The sequence below is a fragment of the Castor canadensis genome, chromosome 2 (assembly GCF_047511655.1).
Source record: "Castor canadensis chromosome 2, mCasCan1.hap1v2, whole genome shotgun sequence".
Lineage (NCBI taxonomy): Eukaryota > Metazoa > Chordata > Mammalia > Rodentia > Castoridae > Castor > Castor canadensis.
The window spans coordinates 170,776,201-170,798,903 of NC_133387.1; the positions used below are offsets into that span (position 1 = coordinate 170,776,201).

The 22,703-nt window shown below is 48.4% G+C and overlaps 1 protein-coding gene across 17 annotated transcripts in view; it reads right to left on the minus strand.

The window, feature by feature from the left end:
- Positions 1–3,422: 3,422 nt before the first annotated feature.
- The window catches only part of St3gal4 (ST3 beta-galactoside alpha-2,3-sialyltransferase 4), a 35,537-nt gene continuing 16,256 nt past the window's right edge, over positions 3,423–22,703 (minus strand). For 6 of the 17 annotated variants that reach the window (XM_074066384.1, XM_020182711.2, XM_020182710.2 and 3 more), the window contains 10 exons: positions 11,412–11,487; positions 11,027–11,135; positions 10,605–10,685; positions 10,309–10,406; positions 10,041–10,101; positions 9,429–9,524; positions 9,133–9,322; positions 8,212–8,355; positions 4,424–4,567; positions 3,423–4,095 (listed from right to left, as the gene is read on the minus strand). In XM_074066384.1, coding sequence (XP_073922485.1) covers positions 4,009–4,095; positions 4,424–4,567; positions 8,212–8,355; positions 9,133–9,322; positions 9,429–9,524; positions 10,041–10,101; positions 10,309–10,406; positions 10,605–10,685; positions 11,027–11,135; positions 11,412–11,487 — 1,086 coding nt within the window. In that variant the 3' untranslated portion in view covers positions 3,423–4,008. Of the gene's footprint in view, positions 4,096–4,423; positions 4,568–8,211; positions 8,356–9,132; positions 9,323–9,428; positions 9,525–10,040; positions 10,102–10,308; positions 10,407–10,604; positions 10,686–11,026; positions 11,136–11,411; positions 11,488–13,468; positions 13,617–22,703 lie in introns of all 17 variants that reach the window. The other 11 variants (XM_074066386.1, XM_020182714.2, XM_020182713.2 and 8 more) reach the window with 7 other exon arrangements.

Sequence of the window (22,703 nt, forward strand, 5' to 3'; positions counted from 1 at the left end):
TGTGTGATGGGATTGCTCCGTGTGTGTGTGTGTGTGATGGGATTGCTCTGTGTGTGTGTGTGTGATGGGATTGCTCCGTGTGTGTGTGTGTGTGATGGGATTGCTCCGTGTGTGTGTGTGTGTGTGATGGGATTGCTCCGTGTGTGTGTGTGTGTTGAGTGATGGGATTGCTCCGTGTGTGTGTGTGTGTGTGATGGGATTGCTCCGTGTGTGTGTGTGTGTGTGTGTAGAGTGATGGGATTGCTCCGTGTGTGTGTGTGTGTGTGATGGGATTGCTCTGTGTGTGTGTGTGTGAGTGATGGGATTGCTCCGTGTGTGTGTGTGTGTGATGGGATTGCTCCGCGTGTGTATGTGTGTGTGAGTGATGGGATTGCTCCATGTGTGTGTGTGTGTGAGTGTGTGTGTAAGTGATGGGATTGCTCCGTGTGTGTGTAGTGATGGGATTGTTCCATGTGTGTGTGTGTGTGATGGGATTGCTCCGTGTATGTGTGTGTGTGTGAGTGTGATGGGATTGCTTTGTGTGTGTGTGTGTGTGTGTGAGTGATGGGATTGCTCCCTGTGTGTGTATGTGAGTATGTGTGTGAGTGATGGGATTGCTCCATGTGTGTGTGTGTGTGTGTGTGTGTGTGTGTAGTGATGGGATTGCTCCGTGTGTGTGTGTGTGAGTGTGTGTGTGTGAGAGAGTGATGGGATGATGGGATTGCTCCGTGTGTGTGTGTGTGAGAGAGATGGGATTGCTCCATCTGTGTGTGTGTGTGTGTGTGTGTGTAGGGATTGCTCCGTGTGTGTGTGAGTGATGGGATTGCTCCGTGTGTGTGTGTGAGTGTGTGTGTGTGTGAGAGAGTGATGGGATGATGGGATTGCTCCGTGTGTGTGTGTGAGATGGGATTGCTCCGTGTGTGTGTATGTGTGTGATGGGATTGCTCCGTGTGTGTGTGTGTGAGATGGGATTGCTCCGTCTGTGTGTGTGTGTGTGTGTATGTGTGTGATGGGATTGCTCCGTGTGTGTGTGTGTGTGAGTGATGGGATTGCTCCGTGTGTGTGTGAGTGATGGGATTGCTCCGTGTGTGTGTGTGTGTGAGTGATGGGATTGCTCCGTGTGTGTGTGTATGTGAGTGATGGGATTGCTCCGTGTGTGTGTGTGTGTGAGTGATGGGATTGCTCCGTGTGTGTGTGTGAGTGATGGGATTGCTCCGTGTGTGTGTGTGAGTGATGGGATTGCTCCGTGTGTGAGTGTGTGTGTGTATGTGAGTGATGGGATTGCTCCGTGTGTGTGTGTGTGAGTGATGGGATTGCTCCGTGTGTGTGTGTGTGTGTGGAGTGATGGGATTGCTCCGTGTGTGTGTGTGAGTGATGGGATTGCTCCGTGTGTGTGTGTATGTGTGTGAGTGATGGGATTGCTCCGTGTGTGTGTGTGTGTGAGTGATGGGATTGCTCCGTGTGTGTGTGTGTGAGTGATGGGATTGCTCCGTGTGTGTGTGTGTGTGTGATGGGATTGCTCCGTGTGTGAGTGTGTGTGTGTATGTGAGTGATGGGATTGCTCCGTGTGTGTGTGTGTGTGATGGGATTGCTCCGTGTGTGTGTGTGTGATGGGATTGCTCCGTGTGTGAGTGTGTGTGTGTATGTGAGTGATGGGATTGCTCCGTGTGTGTGTGTGTGTGTGTGATGGGATTGCTCCATGTGTGTGTGTGAGTGATGGGATTGCTCCGTGTGTGTGTGTGTGTGAGTGATGGGATTGCTCCGTGTGTGTGTGTGTGTGTGATGGGATTGCTCCGTGTGTGTGTGTGTGTGTAGAGTGATGGGATTGCTCCGTGTGTGTGTGAGTGTGTGTGTGTGTGGAGTGATGGGATTGCTCCGTGTGTGTGTGTGTGTGTGAGTGATGGGATTGCTCCGTGTGTGTGTGTGTGTGTGGAGTGATGGGATTGCTCCGTGTGTGTGTGTGTGTGTGTGAGTGATGGGATTGCTCCGTGTGTGTGTGTGTGTGTGAGTGATGGGATTGCTCCGTGTGTGTGTGTGTGTGTGTGATGGGATTGCTCCGTGTGTGAGTGCGTGTGTGTGTGTGAGTGATGGGATTGCTCCGTGTGTGTGTGTGTGTGTGTGTAGAGTGATGGGATTGCTCCGTGTGTGTGTGAGTGTGTGTGTGTGTGTGGAGTGATGGGAGGGTGTCTGGCCATCCCTATGTGTCTGGCTCAACTTTAGGCACGTTCGGTATCAGTCAGTGGCCTCAGTCCAGGGCAGCTGGATCATGTGTGCAGACAGCCACTTTCAACAGCCCTGGATGGGGAAATGGACACTCCCTCACATGCTCTCATGAGAAGCAGCCCAGTATAAGCAGAGCTGAGATCCTACGCACACTCACAACCCCTGTTGGGGTCAGCAAGGTCCCTCCCCAGGACACAGCCTGGAAGACAAAACTTGTGCATGGGAGTGGTAGAGCAGAAGGCCTTAGGGCTGAAGACACTAGGACCCTACCAGCTTTCTGAAGCTGCCAGGCTTCTAATACTACTGGAATTCCACTCCCAGGGATGGTCCTCAGGCGTGGTCCACGGGATGAGGTTGGCTATTTCCTAAGCAGTTCCAACACTGAGTCATTCTCTTCCGTACCTCTCAAACCATTGCCCCTCTGTATCTGTTGCATCCCAGCCTGGCTTGTCTCAAAACCTCAAGGCTGCAGCTCTTTCCGAGAAAGCCAGGAACACAGCTGTAAGTTCTAATCCCTCAGGCCAGTTCCAACACTCCCTCCTGGCTCCATATGTAAAGGAACAGCTGTGGGGGTGGCAGGAGGCCCAGCTGGCAGTGAAGCAGGGTCTAGAAGATGGAGAACAAAGGCCAGACAGGCAAACAGCAGGGTTGTTAGGATTCTAGGAACCTGGGAAAGAAACCCTTATCCCCTGGCCCAGAGACTGGCTGTAGGCCTTGCCAAATCTCTCCAGCACTGTCCTGCAGCCTTGCCTACCCCAATCCTGGCAGCTTGTGCCATGGGCAGGACTTTCCATAAGCTCTACTTTATGATTCACACTTAATCTGAAGGGAAATGGCTTTCTTTGTCTGGCTCCACCCCTGTCCTTAAAATATGCACTTCCCAGCATGAGATTTGGGTGACTGAAGAATGGTGAGGAAGAGGAAGGAAGATGGGAAAGGATTCTGCCACTCCCATCTGGCATCCTCCACTCTCCCATCTTCCCTCCTTATTCCTGGATGAGGGAACCAGGATGCAGGATGCCAGGCTGGGTGTTCAGACAGGGCCACTCTGGGCAAAGCTTACTCTGTCACGTGGTAATACACAACTGGGCACCAAGCATGTCTCTGTAATAATTATTACCCCAATGACCATGCCCTGCTCTGGTCTAGCAAGACTGTGCACTACCACACCCCCATCTGGGTCCTTCCCAACCTGAAAGGACACTGGGCCTCACAACTGCTCCGTTTTAGGAAAAATATTTTAATGGTCTTTAACCTCTTTTCTAGCTGAGGCCCTCTTCTTGGTGGAACCCTCTCATCGTTGCTCTTCCCATGCCTGCTGGGAGGTAGCAGCCCCTCTCTGGAGGACCGACCCATTCCCAATGCCCCCACCCTCCTGGGAGGCTGGCTCTGGGTCTGGGCCTTCATGAGCCCATTATATGAAAAATTTTATAAAAAGTGGGCAGAACATTGTACTGTGCCCCTTTTCTGGATGCCTGGGACCAGCCCACAGCACATTCCTACCCCTTAATTAAATAGCCCATTAAATAATCTCTTGGTGCTGGCAGAGAGGGGATGCCTCGGTGACAAGCCCCATGCCTTGGCCAGACTGCCTTGGCCTCAGTGCCTCCACTTTGACTGGATCTGTGTCCCACAAGACCAGCCAGGGGCACGGCCTCATCTCACACCTCGCCAGTCCTGGGCCCCCTTCCCAACACGGAACAGTGAGTCCAGGTGGTTCATGCTGGCATCAGGCACCCCACAGCCATGGATGGGAATACCCAGGCAGCAGAGTGGACAACCCACAGGTTACAGCTCTTGCCCAAGTCAGAAGTATGTGAGGTTCTTGATGGCTCCAATTTCTAGCATCCGCTTGATGGCCAGGGCCTCTCGGGAGACATTGTGGCCTGACCCCTGTGGAGACAGCCAAGGAATTAAACTGAGGGACTTGTAGAGACCTCTTTGGCCCCAGGATAAGTATGTCTGCCCCTCCCCGTGGCCTCACACCTCTTGGGAAGTCTCTTTCCTGTGCTGGCTCTTGGAAGGATAACAGAAATCAAGTGGCCAAATACAGAAGATGCTGGCTGGAGTGTCTAGATGCTTCAGTGCCAGTTCTGACTCTGAATGACTCCACCATAAGCCACTTCTGGGCCCCTGTACCTCTCTCTCGCCCAGCATCCCTCTGGTTGTCTGGTCCCCAGGACCCATCTGTCTCATTGGGCTCGTAAGCAGGCCCACTTACCGCCATGGACTTGAGCGTAATCTGCTCATAGTAGTGAATGGTTTGCTTCTTGTTATAGGCATCTGGGTATCCAAAGCCCGCGATGTGCACCAAGTCGCAAAGGTGTAGGGCCAGGGTGATGGCCAATAGACCGGTAGTTGGTTTCTAAATAACAGAGGGTGGGAGGGAATTAGAGGGAACACTGCTTCTTTCCCATCTTCTGGGCCAGTGCTCTGTGATGGATCTTTCTGCAGTGATGAAAAAAATCTTTCACCTGCAGTGTCCAGCAGAATAGCCACAAGCCAATTGAGTGCCTCAGTGGGATTAGTACCACCAAGGAACTGAATTTTTTAGTTTATGGAATTTTAATTAATTTTTTTTGGCCATGCTGAGGATAGAACCCAGGGCTTTCTCCATTCTAGGCAGGTGCTTTATCACTGGACCAGAACCCACCCCAGCCCTAATTAATTAAATTTTAAATTTAAACAGCCACCTGTGACTTGTGGCTACCGTGAAGGTTAATCTTCGTTGTCAACTTGACTGGACAGAGAAGCGCCCTGGGGATTAATAAAGCACACATCTGGGTGTATCCTGAGGGCATTTCCAGAGAGATTAACTAATACTAATGCTACTGTGAATGTGGGTGGCACCATCTCAAAGGCGAGGTGACTGAACAGAATAAAAGGGGAAGAAGTAAAAAGCTCGCTAGCAAAGGCATTCTTTCTCTCTGATTCCTGGCTGCCATGATGTGAGCTGCTCTGATCCACTATGCCCTCCTGGTCATGATGGACTTGAAACTTCTGTAACCACAAACCCAAATAAATTCCTCCTCTCTTATGTTGTTTTATGTCATATATGTTGTCCTAGCAACGAGAGTCTGACTAATACAGCTACCATAAAAGATAATTTGGGCGTTTGTGCCTCTAGTAAGAACAATGGCAATGAGGATGACAATAATGACAGTCATCAAAATACTACCTATAGCTTTTTGAGCACTTACTATGTGCCAGACAATATGTTAAGCATTAACATAATACACTACATCATCTCACCTAATCTTCCCCCAAACACTTGTAGGTAGATACTATTAGCCCCATTTTACAGATAAGGAAAGTGAGGCTTATGAATATTCAGCAACTCATTCAAAGGATGGAAAGTATCCATCCTCCTCCTTGGAAGGCACCTCCTTCAGAAGACCTGGGAGTTCACATACTCATTGGCTGTATGACCCATCATGGGATGAGTCCTTTCTATAGAGTGGGGATAACAAAACCTTTCCTACCCACATTATGGCTGCTAAGAAGACCTCACTTCTCCCATCACCGATTTATCCACAGGAATAGGCAACTTGCTATTTGAATTTCACAAATCTCACTTTCTTCAGCTCAGCTCCAATAACCTGCTTTGCATATCACTTTAGCTATCATTTGGGAGCCAATTCCTGGACCACATCAGCCTTCTCAATGCCAGCCTTCTCCCAGCATCTCATTAAAGAGCCCCTATCATCTCATTTTCACTTTCTGGTGGGCCTTCTGAAAACCCTTGCTGCTTTAAACACTCTGGGTTCTCTCATCTAGTTCTGGCCCCTGCAGAACACATTGCCATTGTTTCTTGGCCAGCTCTCTCTGGACAGGGATCCTCACACTCACCACACTGCTCCTCCTTCCTGCATTCTCAGTATTAGATAGATACATCACCTCCCACCCAGTTGTCCAACCTGGAAACCTAGAATTGCTCATAAATCAATTCCACCTGTAAAACATGGGGTGTAGGAAGCAGAATTATAAGGGACTCCAGTGATCCTCTCTCTTTTATAATCTCCACCTCTTACAGTTGTATGGAACCCACAAGCAGGATAAGTGTAGATGTTCATTAAGTTACTTCACATGGCAGAGCCAGAGATTTGAAGCATAAGAAGGATTTATCCTGCTGTTTCTGGCTTGAAGATGGAGGGAGGCATACAGCAAGGAATATGAACAGACTCCAAAGCCAAAAAGGCACCCCCTTGCTGAGCCCACAGACAGCAAGGACACAGGGACCTCACTCCTACAACCTCCTTCATCAATAAGAATAAGCTTAGAAGCAAAATTTCCTCCCTGACCTAAGCCTTCAGACAAGAACTCAGTTCTTATGATCAGCCTTGTGACACCCCAATCAAAGGCAAGACCATGACCCGGTACATGAATACTGTTTTAGGCCACTAAGCTTGCAGTAATTAGTTAGATGGAAATAGAAAACCAACACAATGTCAAGGCCACGTGTAGCCCCTTCTTTTCCCTTCCTACCACCAGGAGTTGGGTTCAGGTCCTTGCCTTCTCTTACCCTCCTGTCCAGCCTTTATACCATCTATACCCTCCATTGCACAAGACATCCTTGTTGCCCCTTAACTCCAGTTGAGTTAAAACAGCTTTGTGCTGAAGGGGCTATTTGGCCTTGCCAAATGAAATGCCTTATTCCAGTTCCTTGCCTGATATATTTCACGATCCCTCCAGGTCCAACCCCAGTAACACTTCCAAAGAGAAGTCCTCCTCCCTAACAGCTCAGCAGAAGTCTGCATGTCTTCTGAGCTCCCACTGCACTTGGAACAACTCTACTGTGGCAATTTATTACTCCACAGTGCAACCCACAGGCTTATTCTGCAAGACTGAGTCTCCTTAGGGCAAGCAGCACTTCTCACTAGCTGAGCCTGTAGGTTCAGGGCCTGGCATTGAGCAGTTACACAAGCAGGCATTCAATACATATCATTAGATGCTCAGTTAAGAATAAAATTTTACTTATTCAAAATTTGGCACATATTGACTGGATAGGCACTGTATTCCAATCACCATATAATTATATATGATTACTTATTTTCTTAAATCCTACAATGGTCTTAAAAGGTCAGTACTAATATTATCCCCACTATACAGACAAGAACACTGACAGCCCATGTGGTAAACCTGTCCAACACCACAGCAAGTGCTACAGTTTAGAGTCATGTCTATGTCTGCTGGCTTACCACTTCCCACTATCCCACACAGCTTCCTGAGGGGTTCTAGGACCTGTGGAGAAGTACTAGGGAAGCTACAAAGGTTAAAAGCCCACCAGCTGAAGACCACCAGGGCACTAAGAAGTCAAAGTTGTAACTTACAAAACTATACCATGACTCCCAAAATTGACTCACCATATTAAACCATGACATGCAAGGCAGACTGGTGAAGCTCAGATTTTTCTAACTCAATAAGACCAACAAGGTCCAAGATAAGATCATAGACTAGCTGGGCACTGGAGGCTCATGCCTGTAATCCTAGCTACTCAGGAGGCAGAGATCAGAAGGATTGCAGTTCAAAGCCAGCCCTGGGCAAATAGTTAAAAATCCATCACAAAAAGGGCTGGTAGAATGGCTCAAGTGAAAACATCACCTGCCTTGCAAGTATGAGGCCCTGAGTTCAAACCCCAGTGCCACTAAAAAAAAAAGTCACAGACTAGTGTCTAACAGCAACTCTGTATGGGCTCAAGCTGTTCCAAAGGTAGGACCAGTGAGTGTTCCATCGGCTCCCAGTTTACAGATTCTGACCTGCTTCTGCCAAAACCATCCTCTGAGACTAGCTCCCCAAACCACTCACTCCCACTTTGGAGATACCCAGTGGTTTTCCAAAGTGTACGCGCTGTTTTACCACAGTAAGCTAATAAACCTACCTTTGATTATGGGTGTTTCTGAAGGTCAAGTGCAAGCCAAAACCTCTCATTATTCTCCCCTCTCAAGGATTCCTCCACAGCTTCCCACCCAAGACCACCAACTTCCAGGTCTGGTGTCCCCATCACCATACCATCATCACCTGCTTGATTTTGCGCATGGGCAGGCTCAGGAGCTTGTCAGCTGCAATCTCCATGAAGAAGGGGTTGAGAATTCGAATCTGTTTGGGGTTGACATCCCAGATGAGGGGAGGCTGTTTCCAGAAACCTTTTCGCACCTTAGGGGGATGGGGTTGGAAGGGAAAAAGATGAGTGAGTGAAGACCCACTTCTCTGGTCCTACTCAGTTAGTGGTCCTCAGCCAGGGGCTGGATCCAAGTGAGACAGACACCTTAGGAGTGCCAGTAAGAAGGATGGGAGGTGGGGTCTGTGTCAGAAACAGGAGACCTGAGGAGAGGACAAAGAAGAGAGAGAAGAGAGGGGTACCCCCTTAGGTGACAAGGTGAGGACAGTGTGGGGTCCAACCACTGCTCATTTCCAGGATTTCCAAACAGGAAGAAGGGGCATAAGTTTTAGGTTGTCTAAACACTTGTCAAAAACAAACAAAAAAACAGATTGACTATTTTAGCTTTGGAACAGAGAGCAAGTCAAGGCAGTGGGCTCTTTCTGGGGACTGTTGGGAAGGACACAGAGCTCATTTCTAGCCTGTCTGCAGGTCATTGCTAGAGAGCTCCTATGTTCCAAGGTTTCTCATGGGCAGACACACACATCTGGGCAGCTTCCCCATCCCAGGCAGCCCTCAAGCATGGGGTCCTCTGGCTGCCACCACCTGACTCCTCCAGGCTCTCTAGCTAGGCTACTGGGGCAGCTTATCACCAGCCCTGTAGGACACTGCCCTTGGCGGGAAGCCTAAGGCACTAACACTGAATGCCTGGTTTATACTGTCCCCTCACCAGCATTTTAGGATCATAGGGCAGACATTGTGGAATGTGAGATCCTGACTTGGACAGTGTCCTTTGCCCTGGGTCTCGCCCTCCCACTTGTCCCTCAAGTCACCCGCTTCTTGTCACTCAGGATAGTCTCGATCCAGTGGAAATCCATCGCCTTGAAAGCTACCAGGACCAGGAGTGTATCTGGGTTGTTCTCCACTTTGGGGTCAAAGTGGGCAGACTCAGGGTAGAAGAGGCGCATGGTGGTCTTGGAGCCCACGTCATCCTCGTAGCCAGACACTGGGGCGTTGTTCAATCTGGGACAGGGAGAGGATGTTCATCACTACAGTCCTGAGACTGTCTACAGTACCTGTTTGGGATATCTAGAGTCCAAACGCAAGCGGGAGGGGTAGTCACACATACCTGATAACCACATCATACTTGTCAATGGTATCTCCCAGTGAGCTGTTCCGCAGCCGGTGCCCGTTACCCACCACCACACAGCGGCGACACTCGAGACTACCGTGGAAGAGGAGTGATTGATCAAGGCCAGAAGGAGCCCCTGCTCTACTTAACTCTCTTCCCTGGATCTGCCTGGGGCCCATCTCAGTATCACTTCTAGTCTAGGGTCCCCTTAGCCACTGGTCTTCATGGAGTGGCCTGCTTACGGTCCTGCTGACTTTGAAGCTCTAGACCCTAAAGAAAGGGGCAACTGAGCAGAGCACAGCAGAGAGAGGAAGAGAAGAGAGCAGGAGCATGGGGGCATTATAAGAGCCTCCAGTGTACAACCCCCTTGCCAGCTGCCCAGGCCTGCCTGTTACCACAGTAATACCCTTGACAGTGTCTGTCTGTTCTGGTTCCTGGATCCCAGGCTAGGTTGCTGTGGGAATCAGTGTAGCTATAGCCCCTGGAGACAGGCTAAGAAGGAGTGTCAAATTGGCCACAGCAAACCAGTGACAGGAGGGTTGCTGGGAAGGCGCTGGGCCAGGAAAAGGAGAAGGTGCCCAGACTGGAATGCGAAGAGTGTCTCCTTACCTCTGAATGCTCTCAGGTATGGAGTAGCTGGTAATGGCTAGCACCCGGAGAAGCAGGTCTTCTACAGAAAGAATGAATGGAAGGGACGAAGACAAGAGTCAGCAGGTGCATTCTGAAAGTTGTCTGCACCACTCCACTCCTCAGAGTATTTTTCCTCCTTGACAGTGATACCTGGGTCTGGCTCAAAACTTGGGCACAGGGCCCATGGATGGCCAAGAACAAAAAGCAGTGTGAGCTCCAGTTTCTATTGAACTGGGCATGAACTTACCACTCCCCTTGGTTCCATAAGGCAGCTCATAGGCAGATGGTGTCTTGACCCAGAAATAATCCTTAAGCTGCAGGAAGAGGGGCTGATCTCGGGAATGGCTGCACAGGGTAGAGATGAGAAAGGGATTACTCTACATGCCAGAACAAGGTGAGGCCTCTGACTAATATTACATGACCTTTCCTTTTCTTCCTTGTCTCACTGAACTCATTACCACTGGCCTGGCTCCCTCCCTCCAGCCAGCTAGCACTGAGGCTGAGTCCCTCAATCCTGGAGTCCCCCCATACTTATGTACTTACTTGCCAAAGATCTTTGAGGCCTTCCTCTCTGCCTCCCCCCGAAAGCATGGCTCCTTCTTCTCTGGGATGGGAAAATAAAAACTGGAGACAAAAAAAGAGTAGACAGGAGCCCCCATCAGACCTGAGGTGCCAAAGCCACCATCCCAGGCAGCCTCTACCTCCTCTATAGTACACAGTTCCCCAGGTGCTGGAGAGAGACTCACAGAGTGGCATCTTCTCAACCCAAATTCTACTTTGAACCCAAATCATTGAGGGTCTACCTCTTCTTGCCCTCAGTACTCCTCTCTGTAGAGTCATCTAGATCCCAGCCCAATCCACCCTAACAGAGGACTCTGCTTAGTGATTGGAGAGGAGAGGTCAGGCCCTGGCAACTATCCCATCCCTGAGAAGAACCAATGGAAGAACACAGAAGGTATACTCACAGCTCAATGTACCTGTCTTCTCGAGAGATGGAATACCACACCATGACAGCCAGGACCAGAGCCAGCATGGCCAGGAGCTTCCAGCCTGCAGGGCACATGCACAGAGGAGCTAGAGGCAGAAACAGGCAGGTACAGCCCCAGTTCACCTTCTTCCCTGCCCCTTTCTGGGCCCGCCATCCCCAACCAAGTAGACCCACTTCCTGGTCCTCTCCTGGCCCTAGCCCATGGCTGGAACCTGAGTTGTTTTGCTGTCTTTCAGGAAGAAGAGAAGGTCCCTGGCTCCGGGTCTGACCCTCCACCACCCTCAGGGGGTCCCAGGATGCCGCTGAGGACGGCTTCTGGAGGCCTGCCCTCCAGCGTGGGGGAGCCCCTGGACAACACTCACGGGACTTGCTGATCATGTTTCTCAGCAGGTAGCAGGGTTCCTGGGGAGAACTGTCATCCCGGCTGCCTCGGGCCACCTAGGAGGTAGGAGTCCCAGGTGTCTGTCTAGTTGGCTCCACCAATACCCCTGCCTACTAGACACTGGAGCAAGTCACACCCCTACCTACCCCTTTCTTCCTCCAAGAAAGCCCAAAGCAGCTCCTTAGGGCACCCAGCCCCTCAGCAACCTTCTCACCCTGGACATCTTCCTAACCCCTCAAAAAGCAGCATCAAGGATACAAGGGGAGCCCTACCACAGAAGGAAAACTGAGGTCCCAGTCCTCAAAGATTAGGACTGGCCCACTCCAGCTTCTCCTGTGTGGTTCTCCTCACCATCCTTCCAAATTTTGATCAAGGAAGCGTCAACTCAGAGGACAAGTGGGTACCCCCACTCACTTTTGACAAAAAAGCCTAACAGTGCCAGAGCTTGATTCATATTTTATCCAAATGAAGTTTATCTACTCTCCACTCTCCACCATCCAAGACATGCCTTGGTCTGACCACTGCCCCCCTCACTTAGCAATCTCCTGAGATTCTAGTCAAACAGTTGTACAGGGGTCAGATACTGAGGGTGAAGGTGGAGCTATGAGGGTCCTCATGAGGCCCCCTCCAGCCTTTCTAGAGTCTGACCCAAGAAAACAGTGTCTGAGCCTCACCACCCAAGTGAGGTGAACTCAGTGAAGGAAAGGTGAAAGCATAGCAGTGTGGGGAGCCAAAAGGTGCTGATTGGTCAGAGGAGTCAAGAGACACTTCCCATGTCAAAGTAAGGGGGAAGGTCAGCAAGGTAAGGTCTGAGCAAGGTCTGAAGGTGAGCTGCCACATGCACCAACTCTGCCAGAACCATACTGCTGATTCCTGTCTAAGAAATCTCTGCAGCTTCTACAGACACAAGAAGTAGCTCAGGATGCTGAGTACCAACCAGCTTCTTGCATCTGGTGCTCTGTCCATCCACACTATTTCCCCAAGGACCAAGACCAGAAGAATCACTGGAGCAGCTTGCCAAACACAGACATATGCATTCCAAGGTCTTGCCCTGGAGTTCCCCCTTGCTCAGTTTAGGTGGGGCCTGAGGCCATTTTCACACACAGCTCATTCACATCAGCTCGGGAAAGGGAAGAAAGTGCTAGTGTTTGTGCTTTTTCAGGGATAAATGAAAGTCGTTGATTATTTCTTGGATGTGAAGACAGCATCTGAACAAGGCCTGGTTTTGTCACCAATCATAAATGAATGATCCTAAACACTGTCCTTTATGGAATCGATGCACTGCTTCCCAGTGGGGGCATTCCCCAGACTCCACTCTGAGTGCACAAACACTTGACGAACAGGTTCTGAGTGTGGGGTGTGAGCTGGGGAGGGAACAAAACCAGACTTTCTTGGTAGGGTTAGCAGCAGCTGAGGACACATCTCAGAGAGAATGGAGAACAACCCTGCCCAGTAAAGAAGTTAGAGATTCACCACTTCTGTGCTGCCTCTTACAGTTGGCACTGAGCAATATCTCTATTCCTGAAAAGTTAGAGATTTGTAATCAGAAGTCCCCAGTCAAAGTCTTTACTCTAGAAACTCCCCCAGACATCTCTACCCACCTACAGTACATCCAAGTCATTCCCAAACATGGCCCTCTTCATCTCTTTCGTAGCTGTTTCCTGGTCTGTAATTAGCTTACTTATATACTTTTTTGCATTCTACCTAAGTCCGCTACTGGAATAGAAGCCCTGTGAGGGTCAGAATCAGTTCTGTTCTGTTCCTATCTCGAACCCAAGCCTCCAGCGTGCTGCCTGGCACATAGTAGAATAGATTAGAAAGCACTGAATGTCCAGGTCTGGTGGCTCACACCTGTAATCCTAGCTATTCAGGAGGAAGACATCAAGAAGATTGCTGTTCAAAGTCAGCCCAGGCAAATAGTTCAAGAGACCCTATCTTGAAAAAAAACCATCACAAAAAAGGGCTGGTAGAGTGGCTCAAGGTGAGGCCCTGAGTTCAAACTCAAGTACCAGAAAAAAAAAGTAATAATGAGCCCACCCTCATTCCTTGCTGGGTCCCTGCGCCAAACCTAGAGGACTGCTCTGGGTCCAGGGCATTCCAGCAGCACAGGGCTTCTTGGGTTGGCTGCTACAAGGACAACCTGGTAGCCATTTCCACCAGCTGCCCCACATGGCTGACCCAGCTCCTGGGGATAAAAGGGCAGAAGAAAAGTCACAGTAAGGTACCTGGATAGGAAAGCCCACATCTGATTCATCCATGGCCAAGGCTCACCAATCTTACCTACGACCAGCCGCTCAGGAGACCAGCTCACCCAACCTGTGGGCAAAGCTGATGCCGACAGAAAGACTCTCTCAGATCAGGAGGATCACAGTTCGAAGCCAGCCTGGGCAAATAGCTTGTGAAACCCTATCTTGAAAAAATCTACCACAAAAAAAGAGCTGGTGGAGTGGCTCAAGGTATAGACCCTGAGTTCAATCCCCAGTATTTCAAAAAAGAAGAAAGAAAGGCATGTCCACGGCTAAAATGAGCTGTGGAGCTCTTCCAGGGGACTTGCCCAAGGGTAGAACTAGAGGTACAGGGTGGAGAAACAAAATTACTGTCCCCACACTCACAGCACAACACATGGTTGTGTACTCAGCCAGGCCACTACAGCAAGAGTAGGACACTAGAGATGCCAAGCAGCATGACGCCAGGAGCCTGAGCCCCTGGACCCATCACAGGGATCTGGTTAATGTTTTGGAAGAGAGTCTGGGAAGACCAGTGGGGGCAGAAGCCCAGGGTTACTTAATGGTTCCGTGATCTTAGTCCATAAATCTCACTGTCCCTCTATTCTGTAAGAAAAAACCAGAGCCACCTACTACCTTGTCACCTTTAGACTCATCCACTTTTTTTCCCTCCAAATTCTTCCACCTGGACACTCTATCCCTCCCCATCAGCTTCCCAGAATTGGTTTCAATCAATGACACCACCCCTTTGCCCTATAGGAGCACACCACCACGCTCAGATTCTCTACTCTCTCTGACTTATATAAACACTCTTGTCCCATAAAGCAAAAACCTGTCTCTGCCTCATCTACCCCTATGTGTATGAGTTCCTCACTTTCTACTCCTCCCTTCACCTCTACAAGGCTCCCTCCCTCATTTTCAGGCTGAAATTGCTCTTGCTGAGTTCACTGGTGGCCTCCTAATCACCACACACAAGAAAGGTCTATCTTCATTCTTCCTTATACTGCTAGGCCTTGGAGTATGTTGGCCACACTTCTTTCTTGGCTTCTAGGTCAAGGGCTTCTCCAGGTTTTCCTCCTACCTCCTGCCTTTTAGGACAGTCTTCAAGGCTCTGTTTCCATTGCCCACACTTCAAATTCTGGCCTCCAAGCTCTGTGCTGCACCTTTCCCCATAATCTCACAGGACAAGTTCATTCATTTTCAGAGGTCTCACCGTCATTCATACACTGGTGATTTGAGCTCCTTATTTTTACTCTAAATGCCTCTCAGATTCCATCTTAATATTTCTAACTGACTACCTGGATGACCTTAAACTCTTCAAACTACACATGTTCCAAGTGGGCTCATCGCTCCCTGACTCCCATATCATCATCAAGCCCCCAAACACATTCTCCTCCTCTGACCCTTCCCCAGCTGGATATTAACTATTATGGATTCTACTCTCATGTGCTCATTCCAGCCAACACTTGCTGAGCTCTGACCATATGCCTGGCATTGTGGTGGCACTGAAGATAATCAGCTTTGTAAAACTTAGCTCCAGTGTAAAGGCCACACAGTCTAGACCTTCAGAAATACTTCGGAATGTAGCTCCCCACCCAGTTCTCCCTTCTGATCATAGCCTGATTCCAGATCCTAGCCCAAGTACCTGCTTTCTAACTGGGCTCTTCACAACTCTGTCCTCACTCAAGCCTCTTCTTCAGAACTGCCAACACCTTCCTAAGAAACGACTGGATCAAACCATCCTCTTGCTTCAATTGTTCCTTTTTCTTAAGTGAAAAGCTAAAGTTCCTTACCAGGCAACCAGAGCCCTTTAAACTCAGGCCAGGAGCCCTGCAGATGCATTGCCTACCTTCCCCACCAGCATGCTAAAGGAGCCCTGTTTCTTTCCCACAGTGTACCCTTCCACGCTCCCTCTTCTGCCCAGGCTTTCCTGCATTAGGTTTCATGCTATGGTTTGAATGTGGCCCCAATGTTCCTGTGTTACAAACTTGACCCCTAATGCTGGTGCTGGAAGTGGGACCTTTAAGAGGTGTTTAGAATTGGGGGTGTAGCTCAGTGGAGAGTACTTGCCTAGAATGTGCAAAAGGCCCTGGGTTCCATCCCCAATTCCAAAAAAAAAAAAAGAGGTACTTAGGTCATGAGAACAGAACCATCATCATAGGACTGGATTCATTACACTGGGAATGGATTCATTATAAAGGGACAAGTTCAGTTTCCTCCCTTCTCCCCTCTGCCATGAGATGAAACAGCAAGAAGGCCCTCATCAGATGTTGCCCTTTGAAAATGAACTTTTGTCCATTATAAATTACTCAGTCTGTGGTATTCTGTCATAGCACAAAACAGACTAAGACAGGAACTTGGTACTGACAAGTAGGGCTGCTGATAGAATTAACACCTGAAAATGTGGAGACAGAACTTTAGAAGTGGATGGTGGGTAGAGACTGGAAGAAAATGGAAGTGCAGGCTACAAAAAGTCTAGATTGTTGTGAGTGGAGCATTAAGGGCTATTCTGGTGAGGGCTCAGAAGAAGAGACCTGTAGGAAAAGTCCAAAACTTCTTAGAGATAACTTAAGTGATTGTTATCAGAATGCTGGCAGAAATACAGAAAGGACCATTCTGATGAATTCTCAGATGGAAATGAAGAACAGGATTGGAAACTGGCATAGAAGCCAACCTGGTTACAAAGTGGCTAAGAACTTGGCTGAATTGTGTCTGTCCTAAATTTATGGAAGGCAGAAATTAAGAGTGATGAACTAAGGCATTTGGTGAAAGAAACATCTCAGCCACAAAGTGTTCAGGGTCTGCACAGTGGCTTCTTTTAACTGTCTACAGCAAAATGTGAGAAGAAAGAAGTGATTTTAACGTGGAACCTATAATTAAAAGGGAGGCAGAGCTTAGGAATTTGAAGGATTCTCAGCCTGGCTATGGTAGAGAATGAAATGAAAGCATTTTCAGGAGAGGAAAGCCAGGGTGTGGCCAAGCGACCATTTGATAAGGAAGTCAGTATGGACAGAGTGGAGCCTGAGGCTATTCATAAGGATCATGGGGCAGTGACCACAAAGGGAGAATGACCACAAAAGGCCCTTCGTAGATTGGTGGTCCTGCCCATCCCATCACTTGCCCAGAATGCCAAGCCCAAAGAGAAGGAAATATGTCAAGAAAGAGGCTGTACTCCCTGAATTCCTGTGCAGGAGGCTGCCCCACCAAGGCTCAGGGTATGGCTTGACTGTCCACTCTAAAAGGACCAAGCAGTAAGCCATAAGCCTTGGTGCTAACTCCTCTAGCCTACAGAATGCAACAAACATTGTGGAAACATGGCTTCCTCCACCTGCATTTCAAAGGAAGTCATGGCAGCCTGAGGTCCTAGTGGAGGCAGAGCCACCATACAGAAGCCCCAGTGGGGCACTGTCCAGCAGAACTGTGGGGTCAGCTGTTGCAGAGTCTTCAGTAGACCTAATGAGTCCACGGCAGTGAGACCATTCCTGAGACCCAGAGCAGGAGAGTCATCGGATACAACCTCAACCTGAGAAAATTGCATGGACACTTGGACCAATTATCTCAGTAAGGCCATGGAGGTGGGGCTGCCTGGGGCTTTGAGGCCCAACTCCCCCCTTCCCAGTTTGTCAGGAAGTTAGGACATAGAGTTAAGGAAGATTGTTCTGGAGCTTGATGATTTAGTATTGTTTTCCTGTCCAGTTTTGGGCATATGTCCCTTTTTTACCTATTTTTCCTCCAGGGGATGGCAATGTCTATCCTATTTCTGTCCCACCACTATATTTAGGTAGATAGCTTTAACTTATTGGATTTTTTAGGTGCAGGACTAGAGAAGAATCTGCCTCAAGGTGACTATTGCCTTGAGTTTCACCCACATCTGATTCAGAAGAGACTTTAGACTTTTAAGACTTTGAGGATTTTGAAATGGAGAGAATGCATTTTGCAAGTGAAAAGGACAAAAATGCCACAGTTTGAATGTATCTTCCAAAGTTCAAGTGTTGAAACAATCCACAATGCAGCAGTGTGTGTTAAGAGGCGGGCCCTTTAAGAGGTGTTTAGGTCCTGTGCCCTCAGGATACATTCGTGTCATACAGGCTCCTCAAAAGAGGATGAGTTTGCTCCTGCCACCCCTTTACCTTTCCACCTTCCACCATGGGATGATGCAGTTTCTCTGTCTTGGAAATCCCAGCTTCTACAATCATGAGCCAGTCTGTAGTATTCTGTTACAGGAGCACAAAATGGACTAAGACAATACCCTAAACCTCCCCATCTTGATGGCCTGGACAATGCACTCCTGCTACATCAGCCTCGAATGGCCCTTCCTCTATGAAGTCTTTTCAGATATTTCTAAATAATTAATGTTTCTTGTTCCCATAAAATATTGCTTATACCTTGATTTGGGGACTTAACAGATGATATAAATTTATATTTATATAGTTACTGGTTTTTATATATTACCCACTATCTTGCCCATGAGACCTCTACTCAGGGTTAGTTTTTGTTTTTTTTTAATGTCTTCAGGTTGTATTATAGTGACTGGAATACCACAGATGTTTTATATATATCTGACAAACAAGTAATAACATGAAATTAAAGATGACACCTCTGATTAATAATGAAATACATTATGTGCTTACTACACTCAAGACTAGGACCCCTAAGCCTCTGCACTATTGATTTTAGGGGCTAGATAACTCACTGATTAGGGGTCTGTCTTGTGCACTTAGGATGTTTAACAGCATCTTTGGCCTCTACCCCTAGATGAGAGTAGGTCCCCCTACTCCCCAGCTGTGACAAGCAAAAAGTCTTCAGATACCACTATTCAAGTATTATCCCAACCTTATGGGATAATTTCGTCCATCTTAGAAACAGAGAACTAAGGTACAAAAAGGGTCAATAATATGCCCAGGTCATACAGCTAGTGGGGAATGGAACCAGGATGGGAGCTCTTGTCCCTTTGTGACTCCACGCCTAATCTCCAGTCCCTACTGCCTTTAATAAAACCATCCCATGAAGGAATGGCTCCCTAGACTCCCAAGTCCCTGGAATGTAGATCTTTGGGATAATTAGGGAAGTGGGGTCTCTAGCACACCAAAATCCTTCAACTGCTTTGAACAGTCATAAAGAGTTTCCTCAGCTCCTCAGGCAGGCTCCCTCATTAGACATAGTCCCTACCACCCAAGGCCTTGGTGCCCCTCTGAAAGCTCTTGAGCATGTTTTTAACGCATACCGCTGCATTCATGGAACCACTGATGCCTTCCAGCTGGACACCAGACTTTCATGCATACTGTGGCTTTCTTATAGCCATGTCACGGCATGCTCAAAAACCAGATGTCTTGGGCCCTACACTCATGTGGCCATCCTTTTGAACCTCAGTGCAGGACTGTGTGACACCTGTTTCCATACATTTCATCAGCTTGTCAAGGTGTGTAAGTCTCCATGGTGTTAGCTAGCCCATCGCAATTTCTCTTAGCTTAAGTGTCCACTACCAATGTTCAAAACGGAACTCAAACTGGACTGTGAATGCGATGTGGTTAATGCAACCGCATGCGGTCCTCATCTCACTTGGAGGGTCTAAATCCTGGCTCTGACCTACAGGGATCCACATGGGCATCCTCCACCTTCCTTTCCTAACTCTCCCCTTGTATCTCTGCCCCCACCCCCAGCCTCCCATGCCTTGATAAAGCTAGGAGGTACACACCATCCAGGGATCTCTACACTCTGTTTGCTTGGCCTTTAATGCTATTCTCTTAGACTTGAACTTAGCTATCTACTCATCTAGTTATTCACTCACTTTTCCACTTCCCAAGAGCTCTGTCCCCTCTGTCCCCCACACACCTAACAATGTAGATCACCTTCTCCTGGTTGCAAAATTTTTTTGTTGTTTTGCTTGCTGCTATACCACCAATGCCTAGACTAGTGCCTGGCACAGAGTCAGCTCTCAATACAAATTTATTGAATTAATGAATGTATTTGCTTATCAGAACATCATTATCACAGTGCAGGTGGTACAAAAATGGAAGAAGCAGTAACAACAGGTCAGGGACCCTCTAGCACCTCTGGTGCAGCCCATGGCTGGATGCAGTCCCCATCATGATATAGTGTGATCACAGCAAGCTAGGGAAAGGGGCTGCCCTTCTCCCAAGCTCTTTAGAGGCAGCAGAGAGCAGAGGAAGTGACTAAATGCCTCAAGGCCACCAGTGGGAGGGTGGGGGTGCCCCAAGCCATCTAAGCATGGAAGAAAAGATGGACATGCTTCCCATTACAGCCACAAAGCTCTCTGTGTTCCCTAGCTCCAACATCCAAGCACTGGCCGACTTGTACACAGAAACACTGTATCATCCATTTGATCAGCTGCCAGTCACAAGACACAACAGGGGCCATGTGAAAACCATCCTTCTGATGTCTGCTTGGAGGGGAAGGCAATTTTATGAATTCTCAGGGTTAGAAACCTGAAGCTCATGTGACAAAGTAGGAGTCAAGAGGACAGGCCAGACCCAGGATAAATAAAGGAGAAATCTGGTGCCAACATGAACCTGCCCCAAGTTCCTGGCTAGGGGGTCCAGGACACGTCTCCCTCCTTCCCAGGGAAGCTCCCTTCTGAGGATCCAAGGCTAAAGGTACTGGAGTCTGGGGTTGAGACCCAGCTCACCACTTGAATGACCAGTCCCTACACTCTCTGGTCCCCTTCAGAAAACAATAGATTGTACCAGCCCTGCTCTAGCCTACGAAACAGCCCCAACCCCTAGGTAGCTAGCGAGTTCTGTCCTGCTGTCTCCATCCCTCTCCTCCTGGACCATGAGTATGGAAGCACTGCTTAAGTGACACAGCCCCTGGGTCCACAGGTTCAACTTCTGCTCTGCCCACACCAGCCTCTTCCTCACCCTGGGATCTTGCCTTTGGGCCTGCAGAAGGCTTCTCCTCCAACAGGAGCCCACCTGGGCTTCCTAGAGCCCACCTGTGTGGGCAGCTCATTTGGGTGTAGGGGCAGGTCAGATGGAACTGGCTGGCCAGTGCTTCCTCTCCTCTTCCAGACAAGAACTGTCTCCTGGAAGCACGCCACTGGGACTAACCCCTGCTCTCTGCCACTTGCAAGAAATGTGGCTTCAGGATGACTTCGCAACCCTGAAACTCAGTCTTTTAATCTGTATCAAAAAGGTAGTCCCTCCTACAGAGTTTTGTCATGGTGGTGAATAGATAATGTAAGTAAGGCACACAGGAAATGCCCATGAACAGAAATTAATCGGCAGTACTTCTCCTGCATGTACAAGGCACAATCAAAAGCTCCATCAGTGGAAAATGTGGGGTAAATGCAAATGTTCCCTAAAACACTATTTTTTGATTAATCTGTCCATGATCAAAAGGATAGAAATAAAGACTAAATCTTGAACTGTGCCCAACTGATTGCCCACTGAAGTGAGGAATTCCTGGATGATCACAGGCCTCACTAGCACTTCCAAAACGAATCTTGCCTCCCCAACTTGCAGGCCCTCACACATACACACACACACACACACACACTCAATTTGAGAATGGAGGCTGGACAGAAGCAGGGGTCAAAGTCAACAGTTTCACTTTTGGGTTCTTCTCAAAGCAAGCAGGGGTCAATGGTGTTATAAATGTTGAGGAATCTGGAATCAGTGGTTGGGATATAAAACCAGCTTCCCCTCCTCCTGGCCACAGCTTCCTCTAGACTACATGGTCACCAGGAGCCTCCCCACTCTCCCTCCTACCTCTGTTATACAGCCTCTTCATTTCTACTGTTGCAATTACACTGTGCTGTCTCCAGTGTCCACTAGACTGTACACCCAAGAATGCAGGGACTTATTGTGCCCCACAGTCTAACACAAAATCTAATGCTTGCCACATGACAGGCAATTGACAAATATCTAGATGAATGGACGTCTCAATTGTTCTTATTTCTCACTAAGGCAAATGAGCAGAACTATGAACAGAAAATTTTATCAGGTTAAAACATCCCAGGCCCTCATTTTGCAAAGACTTGGGCAACCAAGGTGCTGAGGCCTTGCTAGAGGTTCACACTTGTTGCGACAGAGGCAACAGAAAGTGGTCACTAACACCTTCTGCCAAGTGCATGTGGCTCCACTCATAAGGACACCCTTATCACCAGGCACATGTGGTTTCTACAGAGGTAGCCGTTGCCACCTTTGACTCAGCTTAACCACTACCAGTTCCAACAGTGCAGGAACACATGGGGAGCAGATGTCAAACAGCTAACTCCAGGAGGCCCCAGGAGAGCTGTAGGCTTGAGGACACCATATTACTCAGGAAATCTCCTTCCTCTTTATTTGCTCCTCAAGTCATTCAGCTTGGAATAAAATGCCAGGATGGAGCTGCACATGGCTCAAAGCACCATTAGCAGTGGAAAGAGGTAAGAAATCAGAAAGATCCAAGGTCCAATCCAGCCTCTTTAGCTACCAGCTGGTGACCCTCACAGTCTTGGATTCCTCCTCTTTAAAATGAGGGTATCAGGAGCAAGTTCTCAGAGGTGTCATGAGCCTCAAGACACATTGTGATATTTAAAGCACACAGTTTCAGTACTAATCCAGCATAGTGCAAGCACTCAGCACCAGGAAGGTGACAGAGACAGCTGGCACTGGCTTCTTGTGGCACTCAAGTTCGGCCCTGTGCCAGCAAAGAGGGGGGATCCTTAGCCACAGCTCCTACCCACTCCTACCTACTCCCACAGTTAAATAAAAGAAGTAAGAGATATTTTGAAGAAATGTAAATTTAAATGTCATACAAGAAAAGATGGATACATTCATCTGCATAAAATTTAAGAGAGAGAGAGAGAGTATAGTTAAAAGACAAAAGACCTTCGGCTGGGAATATAGCTCAGTGATAGAATGCTTGTGTTGTATGTAGGAGGCCTTGGGTTCGATTCACAGCAACACACACACACACACACACACACACACAAATGACCAACTGGGAAAATACATTTGCAACACATATACAGTATAAAAGATCAGTTAATTCCTTAGCCTAGAATATACTCATGCAAATAAAAAAAATCTAAATTTAAAAGTGGA